Source organism: Limulus polyphemus, unplaced genomic scaffold (assembly GCF_000517525.1).
Source record: "Limulus polyphemus unplaced genomic scaffold, Limulus_polyphemus-2.1.2 Scaffold3370, whole genome shotgun sequence".
Taxonomy (NCBI): Eukaryota; Metazoa; Arthropoda; class Merostomata; order Xiphosura; family Limulidae; genus Limulus; species Limulus polyphemus.
Genome location: NW_013668980.1, coordinates 103,839 through 122,300, shown reverse-complemented (window position 1 = coordinate 122,300; position 18,462 = coordinate 103,839). Strand labels below are relative to the sequence as shown.

The following is an 18,462-nucleotide window of genomic DNA, read 5'->3' as shown; positions in this document are numbered from 1 at the left end:
CATGTGCTTTTGTTTTTAGTTTTTGAGCTCACTCAATAGGTCTGACCTTGTCAAGTTGTACTTAGTCTAAGGGCCAAAAATACCACTAATAGCAAGGATATCCAACTGATGACCTCAGGCAGAGTGATCAGAGGTTTTTGTGATTTGGTTGTAACTTAAAAGTAAGACTAAATATCATTGTTATTTTTATTGAAGATGTTCATTAACTCTTCTGGTAAGAGTTATTACATAATTATGTATCCAGGTCCTTAAAACTGGCTTACTGCCACACACCAGCAATGAAAATATTTTTTGTTTTCATTTCACAGCACATTTACTGAGTTAAATAGGTATAAAGTTTTTATTTAAAGAAAAAAGAATATAAAATATTCAACAAAAGAAAAATTTTCTGCAATATATTTTATTCACATCAATTATAAAACTAATTCTATACTGTCTTCCATTAATAAAATCCAGTATTTAAGATTGGTCGCATGCTAAGTATCATTTAATATTTTATGAAATGAATTTTCTCTTTAAACTGAGACTAGCATACGATGCTTTTCCAAAAGAAAATCGTAAGTCTTAATAAAGACAATTTCACTATCTTTTATAAAATTAAATGTTTGAAATATATTGAGAGTGTCAGTTGAATATATTTAATTATGTGATGCAAATATGGGAATTCACTTGATCCCTTCCTTAATGCTATATTTATAGGTTATGTTACAATTATTACTGCTTGTACCTAGGTTTATCAGAAAAGTGGTAGTATATTGCATTAACATCATGCAGTAAAATTTCTGAGTAGTTGCAAAAAACAGAAACACTACTGTCTATTTGGTGAAAGCAATAATTCAATATACAAACCTTTTCAACTGTGACAAGCTCTTTGATATTTTCCATTTGTATACCTTTAAATGATTACAATATGATGGAAATTACCAACAAATACATTTTACCTCAAAGCTGCAACATTTGATTTTATGTAAGCAACATACAAATATTAAAAGAAAACCATAAAATAATTTTTTGTGTAAATATAATATCATTTTCATGATCCTAAACAAGTTTCTGTCTTTGTTTCTGTGTAGTGTTCAGAATGGTTATGAACCATGTATATTTTCACAGACCACAAATGAATCATTATCAAGCACATTCGTATAACATACGTAGCTGAATTTGAAGTTGTTTTGTTCCAGGGTGGAAACTTTTAAAAATCCATCACAAAATAGTAATAATTTTGTATCAACATAAAAGGCATGATTCAAAATATTTTCAAAAACAAAAGATAGTTGGACATGTTGTGCTGAAAATTGTTTACATAGTTTTAATTATTCTTTTATTGCTTGCAACAAATTGCTTGTTTTTCAACATGGACTAACCATGCATTGCTTGCATATAAAACTAAACAGAGTTAATGAAGTACATTTTCCAGAACTCATAAACTGTGTTTGATAAATTCACATTTTGTAACTTAGTATAAATCAATCAATTACTTCCATAGACTATCTCAAAAGGAGGATTCACCAAAAAAGTGTGGACTTTATATAAAAAGTTTAAATGTTATATACACTAATATTAATAAGTTCATTTCATGCTGCTTAAGAACTCAGAAGAATATCCAATTCAGAACTTCAAGTAAAAGTTAGTAAATTTGGTCATGGAACTGTAGTTTCTCATTTTAGCTATTCTGGATGGTGGATTTATATGAGAAGTATCAAATGGCAGAGTCTGTTCTCCAAATTATAATCTGGTCCCCAAGAACTAGGATCTAAAAACCTTTTCCCATTCATAAAAAGTTAATATTTAATATCAAACATGGAGTATTACATTATTACACATTAACATTTAAATGATTAATTAAAATATGAGCTACTTTTTTGATTTAACAATTCACAAATGAGTTTTAAAAATGAAGTGACTAAGCTTAATGAAACATTTAAATGAAAAAAAAACAACTGGAGTGGGTATTAATGCAACTTTTTGTCTCATTCTTTGGTGGTGAAGCTGATATATGAAAACACAAGTTTGTTGTTGTTTTACTGAACTGGAAATTCACATATGTTTTTTTTAGAAAACTGAAAACTGTAGGTATCCATGTGTTAATGAATCCAAAGGATTTTGACACCAATGGAATAAATAAAAATACATTTCTAAATTTTGTTTACCACTAGGTTGTTATATAGTCTTGTTTAACAAACATATTTTTATATTCATATAAATAGAATAAAAGTTAAATTAATGATATAATCATGCACCATAAAGGTAAACAAACTTCAACTGTTCCACTTATTTGGATCAGAATTTTTTCTTTTTTTTTAAATAAATAGAACCTTGCAACTGAGTTTGTGGACACTTATAGAAGTTTTGTATTATGAATATAATATCTATAAATAGTTAATAATGTAAGTTACTTAAGATTTCAAGTATAATAGTATGGCCTTAGAAACAAATGATTATTTTATGAGACTGCCCTATTTTAGAATGTTTCCTGCAACTTTTTAAAAACATTAACTACTAAAAGAAACAGCAATAAAAACTAAATGTAATTACTGATTAACTTACTAAGTAAGTCACTCATATGGCTTGCAAATTTTTTTTTTGCATAATAACTTACTGTTTGACAGAGGAAGATAATTATAATATTTTTGCTAATATTTTCGGAGGATTTCATTTCTAATTCTAAAGCCAACTGGATAACAGATATACAAATTTCAAATATTACCAAAAATTACAAGTACTACATTTGTTCACACAGAATATTCTATACTACTAAGTTACAGCATCAATATTTCTGTTAGAAATAAAACATTTAGTTTGCAACTTATCCTAATAAACTTAAGAAATAACTCAATAAATCAAATACAAAAAAACAGTTTATTAACCAATGGAGATATAATTTCTTAATTTAATATGTATTAGAATCCAAAACTTTGAGCTCTTATTAAGATTTTTATCTTTTTTCCATGTCGAAAACTTCAGAATAAGCTCACTAATCTAAAGATTATAATAAACCCTATCTCAAATTGGACAAAAACAAAAAACATGTATTGATCACACTACTTGCAAGTGACTTGAATACAAGGGCAACTAAAGATGGAACTGTTTTTCATTGCCAACAACACATTCTTTCCTCATTATCAAGTTATTAAACATGCGTATGTAACACGACACTTAGCAGACGAATGAACTGTTGTAAATCTGTATTACCTGAGAGAAAAGTTTCCCAATAAAACCATCAAATGTCCTTAAGAGTTTGACTATCATCTGTTTATTCATGTTATATTTCACAAAATCTGCTTACTTTATGTACTTGTATCACCTCTTTATAACTAAATCTGAAAAAATTACTTCAACAAAAACAATTACAATAAAACTTAAAATAAAGAAGTAATAAAGTAAACATTAATGTCTTATTGTGATGGGGAATCTCATTCTAAATCTAGTTGTCTCAAATGGTACTTTAGATAATGGGACCATGAAAACGTAAATGTTTCCAGTCTGTTCTCATTATAAAGTATTGGTAAACTAAAATGACAATACATTCTATAATAGTCTCAGAATTTGGTAATTTATATTATAATGATAATTTCAGTAGAAGAACAGTAACAAGCATTCCATACTGATTCTGGTCATTATGACAAAAATAATTCAAATTAAACAAAAACAGTTAGAGAATATCTCTTTCTATGTACATAAATGATTAGGCTGAACAAATATTAAACTAAATAAACATGTTTAGTCGAAGGAAAATGTGACAGCTAACACAGAGCACTTTCAAATTTCACACCAAGAATAATAATTTAATTTAGTTTATATATAAAACACTTTTTTTGTAAAAATGAGTGCTGCTGCAGCTGAAAAAAGCTTCCACATGTATTTACAAGTTGTAGAGAATAATTGGTTCTCTGGAAACGATCAGCTGAACACATATTCACAAATGTTAACCAATATAACATTTACTCTGCTTTATTTCCTATGAAATAACAGCATATTATTCAAGAACTAATAAGACAAAAACTGTTTTGTCTGATGTAAACTAATCATTTGAGATGTTCTCCAGCACAAGCAAAAACTTCATCAAAATTATATTTACAGTAAAACATACGTATTTACCATCTTATTGTTTAGTCAAGCTAACTATAAGACAGTGTATCAAGATAACAGTGCCAAAAGTTGCATTTTTATAATTATATAAATCCTGCATTAATCAATTTATCAAGAGTAGAAGGCTATAGTGACTTAGAAATATTCTAAAGTAAGTAAATATTTCAATTTCAACTCATTTTGTACATAAGTTGAAAAGAATGACAAAGCTGGGTGTTTACTCATGAGCAAAAGTCTAGGAGCTGATTATGGCCATAAAAAAAAGTCTATTTAACAAGAAATGTAATCAATTATACATTTTAAACCACTTTTGCCCTTTAATTTTCTTCTGCAGTTTTGTGTGGTTTTTAGTGAATTCATAACCTAAGAAATCTAATTTAGAAAATGATTTCCTTTCACTAATGCTGGATGATGCTAGAAATATTTTAATCACAGATTTGCATTTTCATTAAAAATTTTCAAACTAAAGTATTCCAAAATTAAGGTTAAAAGATAACATACAAAATTTAAACAGCTATATCATATTCGTACATTACACACAATGATATGTTCTGGGTAAACTACATTTCCAAATACTCTAGACACCAAAGCTCCGAAGTTAGTCTCTTCTGAAATGGAATGTTTAACACTTTCTATTATTATTATGTAAAAATCATATTCAAAATGCAATTATGCAGTTCATGGAAAAATATGAATCAAAACAAATGTTATCAATTATGACCAAAAATTTAGTAAATCTGCTAGAGAATAATCATGTAATCACATCTAAAACAACTTTAAATATATTTTTATGCCTTAATATTATATATATACATCAATAAACATAATCATAGAAAATACCTGTATACACATAAAACAGTTCTAGACCACATGTACAACTGTTTGTAATATTTTTAAATAAACAATAAATAACTTTTACAGAACTTCACTTTCATAAAATTGAGAAACTGTGTGTCGATAAGAAGGTGTTGATTATTACTTATACATGTACAAAGCAAATATCAGCTTCTTTTTATATATATATAATTACAATTTATGTACTGAAAGCTCTAACTTGAGACATTTCTACACTAATTTATTAAAGTCACTCGACTCAACTGATGGAAGTTTGTGTTCGAGGCTGAAGGCTACATTATGTTTGTTACTATTAGAGCTGGAACTGGTTGCATCTGATCAATCTTAAAGATACTGTTATCATCATCTTGTTATACACATCACCACTAAAACCAAAAGAATCAAGGTTCTCAAGTTGAACAATTCCACAGAAGATGATCCACATATCAAAATGTCTTTGAAGTAGTGTTTGTCATTAGATGAAAATGAGGCAGCTTTGATGATACCAGGTTTACACTTCATTCCTAATCTCTAGGGAAACAATTAAACAAAATATTTCAGATAGTTTCTTGTATAATCAAAAACAAACACACAGAATATAAATATTAAAAAAAAAGCAAATTTTTGTACTTATTTCTGAAATACAGACACAAACAAAATTATTTGTCCCTAATTACAAAAGAACAAAATCAGTAAATTTTGTTATTGCTAAAATAGCTTCACTCTGTTAATGACTAATAAGCTAACTATTGTTAATATAGAAGTTCATGTAATAATACATATGACTTATATATGCAAGTAAAAAATTTAATCAAAGGTGACATGAAACAAGGGTTTATTAGCAGAAAAAAATCTATAGGAAAATGTTATTACCAAATGCATCATTAACCAAACTACTGATCTTAAGGAGTAACTATGCAAAATACTGCCTGACTTTTTAATACACGTATCTTCTCAACCAATTACAAAACTATATACTAATATTCTTGGTATAGATAGATTATTTAACAAGTGCTTTAAGAAAAAAACCTAAAGGTTCAAATCTAATCTTGTTTTCCCTCAATACTCAACTTACATCACATAGTTCATCACACGAAGGACAAACAAGAGTGCCAATATGCAACCAGCCATTAACATAACGTTGTATTTTGATATCCTGTCCCTCCTGATAGCAAGTGTAGGTTTTGTTAGCTACTTCTACATGTAACCGACCACCATAACAATGATACTATAAAAATAATTTTAAAAAAACTATTAGCTGACATGTAAACATAACATTAAGAATATTTTTTAAAAATAGAAATATATGCACACAAACAAACAATTAGCTAAAGCAATTTTAATAATCCTAAGCACTTATTCATTATGCATAGATGATGTACACATTCATATATATATATATTAGGCCTTTAGTTACAATTTATTTTAAAAAATTGTGATATTCAACTCTACAAGTTCTAGTACTTTAACTGCTTCTTCTATTGGAAAAATTACAATAAATATGATATAAAACAGCCTTGTAACACCCATTTCCAAGTTAAGCTATCATCTGTAATTTGAAAAGTGATAAAATTTCAGATGGTAGAACGTTCTCCTTTGCCTTACCAATGTTTAAAATGTACTCTAATGTTGCTACTACCTCTAACAACATCCTACTGGTAAAAACTTATTTTGCTAGACTTATAACTTATTGTAACAATGTCCTATGTCGTAATCTGTGCTTTCTCTATGAAGTCATTATCTATACTGTGAGCAGTTGCAAAATTCTACCTGATAACACCCACTTCCCCAATGCTGCCAATGTCTCTCCTGTTGACATGTTCGTTCTACCCACATCTCCTTGTTGTGGTTAAAACACTTTGAGGAAGGACCATAATATTCTAGAGCAAAATTTTTCTCTGGAACTGTAAGAAAACAGAGAAACCTGAAATCCTTATATTGATTGTTTTAATTCACAAAGTTAATAATCAGTAGCACTTACAAATTTTTAATGGAACTCAAAAGCCACTTGTATTACATCAAAATATTTATTTCTACTATTCAAGATGTTCCAGAATTTTAATATTGTCCAAATTTTTCATGAATTACAAAAATAATCAGAAAATGTAATTAAAGATCTCAAGGTTTTTGTTAAATAAATTAAATTTACAGGAAATGTTCAGTCAGACTTCAACCAACATGACTTTTTATAATTTACTGATTTCATAATACAGCTTGTTTAGTAAAAAATACAAGTTTAGCTTTTCTTTGAAACAATTTTACTTTAATGTCACAAATCTTTAACAGTGTTCCTAAAAACTTATCACAGCTTAAATATCTTCATAAAGTTTAGAATAACAGTAGATATAGTTTTAATTTTCAGGAAAATCATGCATAAGTTTTAACAAGTATTAACCACATTCTTAGTTTTATAGACTCAAAACGTTTGGTTTCACTAAATAGTTTCTAGTTTAAATTTTATTTTATTATACTTTAGCTGCTGAAACTATTTTTAAAAGTTTTGTCAAAAATTCTATTATGATATGCCAAACTTAACTTGTTGAATCACCTGAGCCAACAGTTTGAATTATAAACCTGAACCAAAGCATACAAAGCTGTTTGCTCACCAGGAGTGTTCTCTCCATACTGGCACCTAGATCCACGAACTGCTACATCATTGGATTGCCAAGTGAATTCCTTAAATGGAAAGAAAGACCTTCATTTACTTTTATACAATGCATAATCTACCAAAGCATCTGTGGCTTTTATTATAAATTACAATCCCTAAAAATCTGAATAACAATGATAGAACACTCTTAAATGGGCCTAACTGCCAGTCAAACTAACTAATACAAAAAAAGAAAATCAACAAAAACTGTTACACCACCAATAGTTTATAAGTTTCAAAATGACTTATTTGTTTAACTGATATTATAACATAAACTGTAAATAGTTTCTATAACACAAATTCCCCATTTCTGTTTATTTGTTTGTTTTTGAATTTCGCGCAAAGCTACACGAGGGCTATTTGCACTAGCCATCCCTAATTTAGCAGTGTAAGACAAGAGGGAAGGCAGCTAGTCATCACCACCCACCTGAGTTGTAACGTCGTAACATGTAGAGTCGTCAACTTTTTGAAGGCCATAGATAGGCCTCAATTAAATGTTTTTAATTGTGTACCAGTTTAACGTTAAAAATTATTTATGATTTTATCATATTTGTAATGTTTCAAAACCCCTTTACTCAAATTATTTTGATAAAACTTTTTTTTTTCAGAATTGATAGACTAAAGGGAAGGCAGCTAGTAAACAGCATCCACTGCAAATTCTTGGACTACTCTAATCTAACAGAGGGATTTCACCATCATTCTTGTAACAAAACCACAGCAACAAAGTGCAGAGTTCAATTTTGTGACAACTGTACACAAACCATAAAATCTTGACACTTTTATCAGAAAAAACAATTTGCTATGTAGTCGATTTCATGAGAGAAAGTTGAATCTGAGAGTATGTTTGTAAGGTAGCTTGTAATACTTAATTAGTATTGTGAAATGACTGGTGGAGTTGACACAGTGTCTGTGAATTAGCTTGGTATCTTGAATCTGTAGAACAGGGAAAAATGTTGGAGCCACAACAACATTTGTAAAGCTGTCTATGAACTTCTATATTATGGAAAGAATTCTGGATCTAAATGAATGTTTGTAAGATAGCTTGTGACATGGAATATACATTGTGGAAAATCTTCTAATGCTGACAGAATGTCTGTAAGATAGTTTATAATATTTACATCATGCAAGAGATCTTCTGGCTGAATGGTTTCTTTAGGGTAACTAATAACTTATGAATTCTGTAAATTGTATGTATCCCTAACATGTTTCCAAAACTGCACATTAGAAGAATACTACTATGTAACAACTGAACAAACCTGAACATAAGGACAATAATCGGCCAAAACTACTGAGCCTCCATACTTCCCTACATCTTCATCAGGAATCCCAGGTATATAGTCAAAGTTCTACCAAAAAGACGTAAATGCAATGTCAAAATATGAAAAATAATGGGCATACACATTTATCAATTATGAAACTTTACCTCCCTAATATTTCAGAAGACACTGGCTTTAAAACGTTATCAATAAACTAAAAAATAACTATTGCAACTGTTTCATACTATTGTCTTTTTAAGCTCATATTTTCAAGTTGTTTTTTGGATGCTGTGATTGGTTAACATGGATCATGATACTGTCTAACTCAATATACACAAACATGTAAATCTATAAACATTAATAGTTTCTATTAATTTATTACAAATAGATATAATAATAAGTCACTTATTATAGCTAAAATTTGGAAAAAAGACATTAACATTTTAATATTTACTCAACATTTACTATAGTAACCAAATAGCTGGTTTATTATGATAACATTTGTTCACTGCATGTTAATATATTTTAACTCTAGTGACAAACAATACAACTAATGAAAGGTTGGTATTAGTAAGTATAGTAAAAATAACTAAGGAAAAATATACGCATATCTATTAAACTGTTTCAAATCTATTTTCTTTAAATAGATAATGATAAATGTGATAACGAGCACCATAATACCACAATGGTGATGTAATAAAATGATAATACATTGCTATTCAAAGAACTACAATTAAATTCCCACTAATTCTGACGGGTATACCTGTCTTCATCAGCCTTTGCTCCTGCAGAAGAAAGGTCTGCTTGCTCAAGGTGTTAGCTAGTGTTTTGGAATTTTTTCAATATGATTTACTACCCTTTTTTTGGTACTATCATGAATTTGATATAACATGTGTTTAGTAAAGATAACTTAAAAATTGCAAAACTCAATGAAATACTTTCACTTAAAACAATGTGAACCAATAAACAAATTCAAATCAACTTGGTAAGGAATTCTTATCTGTATGAATTCTTGTTACATGAGTAATTAGTGTGGCTTCCAAACAGCACCACTGGAACTATACCTGGAACTCACGTCTGAGTGGCCTGTCATACTGTACCAAGTTACACAAGGCCACAGCATCTCTACTGTCAGTACATTCTGTCTCTAGAGGATCTCTTTTCACTTTATCACAGTAAGGATGAATACTCCATCCACTGCAAGGGGGAAAAAATTTACTTTCATGTCATCTTAAATTACGTAACTGGAAAGTTATTGAAACACTTGAAAACTATATGTTGATTTATCCATAAGTTGTTTGAAAAACTCAATATTTTTTGACAGAATTTCACACATAAAGCAGGCTGTAAAGATGAGATTATTAGTCCAACATATATGCGTGCTTCATATGTTCATCATTATACAATGTCAGTGTCTCTTTAAAAGTGTCAACTTAAACATGTTACTAAAGATCTTTGCAATAGGCATGTATACATTTGTACCATATAATGTTAAGCTTCTATGATCTTAGTGAGATGAAAACTGGTACATTCTCCATTTTGAGACTGGGCAGATATGGAAAGTTTCAGTCTTATGCTGTCTACTCTGGTTGAAATTCAGCTACAAAACATTCTCATGAAGCTACTGGCAGTGAAATTAAAACATTAATTTCTACTGTTAGATGAGATTGTGTTGATGAGTTATAATGATATAGATGCAATTTGTTAATATTGTTGTGAGCCATACTTGCAATGTTGTAATTTGTTTGTTACCTAGAGGGAGCTGCTAATCATGATGATGTAATGATCAAGAGACTTTACAAAATATTGAGAACAAAGGATACAGTTATAAGCAGTTAGTCTGTGTGTGTGTGTGTGCTAATTGGTTTAGTTTTCCTTTCATTCAGTGATTGAGAAGTAAGCGAAGTATTCAGATCAGTGTAATTTATTGCATATATAAAGTTCCTCGATTGACTAGCTGTGAAATTGTACAAGATTGTTTTTACATTAATTGTAGCACTTAGTATGTAAATTTCTGTTGAAAATGAAAAATTTACCTGTGAATAGCAGCTTGTAGCAAATATTAAGGAAGAAATAATTAATTTTGTTATCATTATTTCCACCAAGTAAACTAAAAGAGCCTGCTGAATGCTAAAAGTGATAGAACATGTTACAATAATACATTCATAACCAAAGAAACAAGCAAAATGTTCATATTAGTGAAACTGTCTTAAAACTTTAATAAAACTTAAAAGTACAATAATTTTGAACTGTAAACTAAGCTATATGTTCCACCGATTCATGTCTCTATCACAAAAACGTTTCCACTCTCATCATTAAATTTTGCTAATGACATTCACAATACTCTTAAAACAACCTGGTTTAAAATTACTGAATGATATTTTTGTCACACAATTTGCATAGTTTCAAACAACCTTTTGTATAAAGTTACTAAACCGTATTACCCTAAAAATGCTCATAAATAACATAAAGAATCATAAAAAATAGATGTTTTTTGCTGAATTTTATACAAAGTTATTTGAGGACTATCTGTGCTAGCAATCCTTAATTTTGAAGTGATAAACTAGAGGAAAGGCAGCTTGTCAATAAGACCCACTATCAACTCTTAGGCTCCGATTACCAAATAGTGGGATTTGACTGTCACTCTTATAATGCACCCATGGCTCCAAAGTACAAAGAACATTTTTTATGGTAGTAATGCAGTGCAAACTACAGAATCTCAGTTCCACGGTACAGCACACTTATCACTGGGCCTAATTGCCCCAAACATAGATGCTATCAACTACTTGTGCCACTGTTATAAAAAATTTGTACTTTGTAAAAAATATTTTTTTTATGTGTCTCTATTGTACATTTTTTGGTCATCAATAGAGCTTATCATGCTATTAAAACCATTATTAGTTTCGAGTCCTGAAAGTTTGCAATGATATAACAGTTAACTAGGAAAGGAAAATAACAATAATGTTCTGATTACTTATAAAACTTTATTAACCAACAAAACAAGACAAAAACTTAACTGAAGAAAGATAAAAAATTAAAATAAACTGAAACTCTAGTGTCTATACGTTTAATAATTGTACACTTTCTTTGTAGTAGTAGGTTTCATTTTACACCTTAATTTTATAGAATAACATACTTCACTCTTCTGTGTACTTTTATTCTATCATTATTAATAGGATATTTTAAAACATTGTGACAAACAATTTATTTTTTAACACATGGCAGTTCTATGAATAAAAGAAAAAAGGTACCAAGATAATAATGTTATGATGTTGAATGCAAAAAGTTGGCAAAGCATGAGAAACTAACTGGCCTAAAATATGTGATCAAAATTATGCTTCACTGCATATGTATTTTTCTGTATTTCTCTTCATTTGTCAGTCATGATTTTTCAATTCGGATATGTACATAAAAATGGCATTTCGATCTGCCAAATGTTGCTCTCAATACCAGTACTCGTCAGCTGAGCTGAACTATAACAGCCCAAAAGTATTTATACATGAAGCACGAGCACTAAAAGCTGAGGAAGTATTAAAACCCAATAGGACTAATACTCGTCATAAAAAGTTATGCTTCACTACAGATATATTTTCCCCATTCTTCTTAATTTGTCCACAATAATTATTAGATAACAAAATTAGGTCAGCACTTACCGAGTTCTGCGCACATCTATCCAATGTTTGCAGCTTTTAGTTGCAAAGTCACAGCCTAAGTTCTTACCCCAATCAAACTGTTGTGCCATTTGATAATTGGAAGCATACCAACTGAAACGTTGAAGGACCATTATTAGTAATATAATGCATAGAAATTTTCATAATAGTTTGCCAAATTTTTCATTTTAATAGCAGTATAGACAAATATATTCAGAAATACCAAGTGGCATTTGTTGATTTTCTAAATAATTACAGGAAAAACAGATCACTGCATTGTTGCATATTTAACTTGTTAACTGTGTGGCAGAAACTACATGCAGGCATTTACACTTCCTGAATAAAGACAACATCAACAACCACTACAATCTTTCATGCTTGCCAATCTATAAGATTACAATATAATGGAGGAAAAATAGGTTTAATTACAGCCAATATTATTATCAACAGCAGGGATACCGAAATGACGAACCACTCCATTCTAAATTTTATAAATAAGAATGTAAGAAAGGTATATTTAATTATAGTTAGAACTGATACCAACTTGAATTTTAGTTTTGTTCTAAGCAGGTAGCTTGCTTTTATCAGAAGTTAATGTTAATAACTGAAAATGTCATATTTTAGAGCCACTATCTATTATGCTTTTCACTGTAATACTTATTGAAACTTATTTTTGAATCCACTGTATATCATAAGATGCATTTTAAAAAACTAATTAAAAGTTCACCAAGACAGTTTGAATGTATTTCAAGATTTGTAGTAGTATATTTCTGCTTCGTAGTTGGAGCAAGACTAATGAAAACATTTATAAAAACATTATCTTTATCAAGTGGATTAGCAAGTAAAAGTATTTTAAAGCATGTTACATCACTTTCAATATTGTATCAGCTAATTAAGGCAAGCAGATATTGTGAAAAACAACAGTAAATTTGTACAAGAAATTACCCAGTATCCTCCATTAGAGCTAGAGTAATATGAGAATAAACAGGATTTTGTGTGTGAGTTCCTGTCATTGCTTCATTCTAGAAGAAGAAGAAAAAAATATGTATTTTATTTTGAGATTAAAAGAATCAGAGTTAATCTTAATACAGTTTCAACTCCTATGCAAAATAAAAGCTTGAGTTAATATAAATAGTTATCATTATAAACAAAGTAACTTTTATAAAATTTGTATGTTTAACAACACATGACATTAAGTTGTATTCACCAGTTAATGTAGCTTTGGGGAAATGTAAGAATAAGTTATTGTTGTATTAGATGTTTCTTTGATAAAGGGAACTGCTAATCATGATAATGATGATGATCCAATACCTAGAACATTTGTGCATGTGAAGGATTGAAATATCTAGTAACAACGGTACATTAGAAATACAAGTTATAAGAAGTCAATGAGTATTTCAGTTCAGTGTTATAAAGTAAGAGTTATAGTCAACTATTCAGTTACTAAGTGAGTTACATGGTTGTTTCAATAACAAAGCTAAGTAAGTTAGGTATAGGTACCATTAGTGAGGAATTTCTGTTAAAATGTTGTTTGTGAACTTAGGCCTACAACTTGTGTCAAAGAGAAAGTAGCCTGAAGTAAGCATTATAAATGAAATAAATCAATTTGTTATCATTACATGGACTATACTTCTCAATGTTTTCACCAAATAACTCAAAAGAACTAACCCAATGATAGAACAAATTACAACATTATGATACTTACAGAAAATTTGTGATTTCCTGGAAAAAAATAACTTGTGAATCCAGTGATAAAAAAAAAACTTGCAATTACCTCAAGTTTGCAAAGCACAGGTAAAGCAAAATCATTAAATCACAATTTGAGTTTCTTGATGTTTCTTAAAATAGTCAATTATCCACAACCACTTTGAATTTTATACTTTTACCTGGCCATTTTGTGTAGTGTAGGCAAATAATTTTTTTCAAGAAGAAAATCTATTTATACTCTACCCAATATACTAACCAGTGCTGGCTAGATTACCAAAATGCATGCATCTAATATTTTACTTATGTTGGAAGTTTCCAGAATTTGCTTTAGCCACTGCAGAAAAGGCTAAACATGCACATCCATAGCAAGAAGCCATGTTATCTGTCTTAGCTTTGAGGAGTGAATAATAATACAAAAAATGAAATACTGTAATAAGAGTGTTAATATTTTAATCCATTTACTCTTAAGTAGTCCAATATAGATTTTGATTTCACTTTGTGTGTTATAAGTTGCTTTACACAAATATACACACACATTAAAATAAAAAATATAATATGATCAATGGTATCCTTTGAGCACATACCATAAATTATTGATATTAATCACATAAGTACGAGGCAGGCCGTAGCACTGCCTATGTAGGGATGGCTTGGTTTGCTCATCAAAATGGTATTTTAAGTATCTCCTCAATATTTCATCAGAACTTTACAATACTGTACAGTGTTTCCTTTAATAACAATATCTATGTAAGGACTGAGTCACAAGTTTTGGGAATGTCTGTAAATATCATAGCAAAAAGTTTGATTTTCTTATTCATTTTTCTTCTGCTTCTTTTTTATTACATGATAACTCAAAAACCAAAACAACAGTGTCAACCAATTTCACTAAGATGACATAGTTTCAAATTGAGTATCTGGTTTTATATGTATTATTAATAATTAGGTAATAATTAAAAAGAAAACATAATTCTAGTGTGAATGAGTTATCATTACCCCTTGAAGTTAGCTTTCTTACAGAAATTTGGTGTTCCTTTAAAAAGTTTAAGTACAGGGTGAAACAGGAATTAATAATAGATAAACAATAAATATTACAATTGGAACCTCACCATATTTAGAACTTGGTTATAAATACAACCTTCCTATGTATATTGAAACACTGCATTAAAAACAAGTAAAGAAAAACTTCTCATTAAGGGAAGTAAATGTTGGGATGGCTAATATCAATCCTTTGAAAACAATGCAAAAAAGATAGTAGGGATGGTATTTAACTCCAAATTTATATAAATTTTTACAGAAAATCATATGTGTTTATATATATATATATGTGTGTGTGTGTGTGTGTATTAAGAAAGATCAAGAGAAAGTCAGACCAATTCGATTACATAACAAAGACATCAGTTAACACAGGAAAAATGCCACAAAAAGTTTCAAACAATATTCGGACCATACTCGAACTATTTATTGTTGTATACTGAGTTAACAACACATACTGATATAAATAATATGTGATGTCATCCGCAGAGTTTGTGCCTGTAGTCATAGAATAACAAATACTGCAAGTGTTATATTGATTCTATAAAAAGCCAATACTTCTATTACATTTTTTTAGCTTTCCTAGTTCAGCCATCAAGATGACTTTTCTGAAAATTTTTGATAGCGACTTGATCAAAATAAGATGAAACCACTTTTGTAATCAAAAACAAGTATACTTAATGTGATTTTTATCGACTTTAAAAGTTAGTTAAGACATTCTTTTATTTCTTCCTATATGTTTTATGTCAAACTCCCAAAAATTCTTCCTTTTAAGAATTTTTACTTTTCTTTTATGCAATATAAAGAGTCACTATTCAAAAATTAACATCTGATAGATACTACAGCACACATGTACATAAAACCAAATACAGATGAAGGTGGTTCATTGGTCACATGTATCGTTTAACATTACTACTAATTATTCTCTCTCATTTTTTTATCATACTTTCAAAAAACATTTCATCTTTTCTTGTGTACAAGCACTTACTTCAAAGAGTCGTTTCTCCCAATGTGTAAGCCAGGTTCCATTCTCACCTTGATCTTCCAATTCAGCACCTTCGAGGTATGGACAGTTGAAGTGCTTTCTTGCTTCTTCCTATTAAAACAACAAATCAATATAGTTTTAAATAGCACATTTGATGAAAATAATTAATCATAATAAAATCAAAATGTTTTGTCAGGAAAAACTCTAAGAACAACAGATGTTGAATGATATTACTTAAGACTATTTCAATAAATTTTGTTCCAGAAATTTCAATTAAATGTTTTAAAACCATTACATTTGATTAATATTCTTCAAATTTGATATGAAAATTTAACAAAAAATTTAAAATAAGAATTAATTATAATATATCTATATACATACATATGATTTTTTCAATGACTCACCACAACTCTAGGTGTTACCATCATCCACAATTCCTTTCTTATATTTCCACCTCTTACTTTCCAGTCTGGACGAATTATTTTTTTTATGATACGATCACTCCATTGGTGAGCCTGCAATCTGAAATTTAGAAAAAGGGTTTGTTATAACATTTAGACAAACAAAAAAAAAAAAAGTGGTAAAGTACAGTTATTTAAAAACGTGGCTAAATTAAGAATTATTTAAAATCTTAAGAAAATTATTTATACATGTGATACACTTTAAGTTTAGGGTTAGCAAAAGGAAGCAAAATGTGTGAATTTTCAAAAAACATTCCAGTTAAACTATTTGATAATAGATAGCTTGACCACTATTACTGATACTCTGATTCTTTGAATATTTTCTTACTTTATTAAAGTGAATGAGTGGTATTGAAAGCCAAACATATTTTAAATCAGAGACCATTCCCACAAAGTTTGCATGTCCCACTTACTAAACTATATATGTATCTGGTACCATGAGCAGCTGAGACATTTCATCCAATTTACTGATACATAAATCCAATATAAAAATGGAAGACCATTGGAAGTTCAAATAGCCTGTCTATCAAAAATAAATTACCCCTTATTGTGCCTTAACTTGATCCCCCAGTGGGTTAGCAGTAAGTCTGAACACTTATAAAGTTAAAACTTGGTTTCAATACCTGTGGTAGGCACATCATAGATAATCCATTATATAGCTTTGTTGTTAACAACAAACAAAGCCTTAAGCATCAAAACCTTCAAGAAGAACAAAACACTATCATGTAAAGCAATGATTCTATTTTCAATCTTATCTTTGGTGAGAAAGAAAAGAAATCTGTAACATGCACATGTAATCATTAAATACTTGGTCTGATATATAATATGGAATAATGACCTAGGCACAACCTCTAACATTATTCAAACATCTAAATTATTCTAGGTTACTTTATTGGTGATTGAAAAGGACTTAAAAACCCATTAATGTTATATAAAAATCACCATTATAAGAAACCTAATTGTATTTCTTTGGTTTGCTAGCCCAAGCTGTGCTGATTAACCTTGAATGGGTAAAACTGCAGTTTAAAGCAGAGGGTAGGGCCAATTAAAGAAAGTATTAGCCTCTACGTCACAGATTCTCTTTTCAATCTTATTTTTGTTGAGAAAGAAAAGAAATCTGTAGAATCACCTGACTATGATTACTAATCAATTACTTTTTGTGTAATGACTACTAATTAAAAAATCATTTTTTGTATGACAAGTTGCAGTTCTTTACTTCTTATGTTACATCCCGTAAAATATTCCCAGGTGCACTTATTCTTTGAGCTCTTATCTACCCATCCATTCATTCCAATATATATGTGTGGGTGTGAGTATATATATGCTACAAAATAAATAAACTGCCAGATTTTAGATTTAGATTTTACAGAGAAAGAATTTATATATATATATATATATAAAAAACGAAATACTACATTTAATCTAAACTATCACAACTTACTCTTTGTTAACTTGTGGTTTTCCATTAGAGCCTCGACGTGTAAGTGGGTTACCATTTTTATCCCGGAAATAGGCATACAAACTTACAGAGAAACCCTGAAATGGTTCATATCCATTTTATATATATTTCTTCAGAAGAGATAAGAATTTAAAACAAATTTATCATCCACCACAGCAAACATAGAGCAGTCAGCTGACAGGAGTATGATTTAAAAAATTTATTATAAAACAGAAACCTTATCAACAATTGTACAGAATAGTATAATCTCAAGTTGGTCATAAACCTATAAGGCATTAACAAACTTGGTCAAAAATATAAGGTCTAAGAATAAGTTATAAAAGCATGCAATATTAATTCAAG

General features: G+C 29.2%; 1 protein-coding gene across 2 annotated transcripts in view; it reads right to left on the bottom strand.

Annotated features, from left to right (window-relative positions):
* Nucleotides 1–393: 393 nt before the first annotated feature.
* The window catches only part of LOC106469235 (leishmanolysin-like peptidase), a 101,940-nt gene continuing 83,871 nt past the window's right edge, over nt 394–18,462 (bottom strand). Inside the window, exons 9-19 of one of the 2 annotated variants that reach the window (XM_022397692.1) lie at nt 18,103–18,197; nt 16,605–16,722; nt 16,204–16,311; nt 13,422–13,498; nt 12,480–12,590; nt 9,891–10,023; nt 8,827–8,916; nt 7,530–7,599; nt 6,694–6,827; nt 5,999–6,151; nt 394–5,454 (exon numbers count right to left, since the gene is read on the bottom strand). In XM_022397692.1, the coding sequence (XP_022253400.1) occupies nt 5,287–5,454; nt 5,999–6,151; nt 6,694–6,827; nt 7,530–7,599; nt 8,827–8,916; nt 9,891–10,023; nt 12,480–12,590; nt 13,422–13,498; nt 16,204–16,311; nt 16,605–16,722; nt 18,103–18,197 (1,257 nt within the window). In that variant the 3' untranslated portion in view covers nt 394–5,286. The remainder of the gene's footprint in view (nt 5,455–5,998; nt 6,152–6,693; nt 6,828–7,529; nt 7,600–8,826; nt 8,917–9,890; nt 10,024–12,479; nt 12,591–13,421; nt 13,499–16,203; nt 16,312–16,604; nt 16,723–18,102; nt 18,198–18,462) is intronic. The other variant, XM_022397693.1, reaches the window with a different exon arrangement.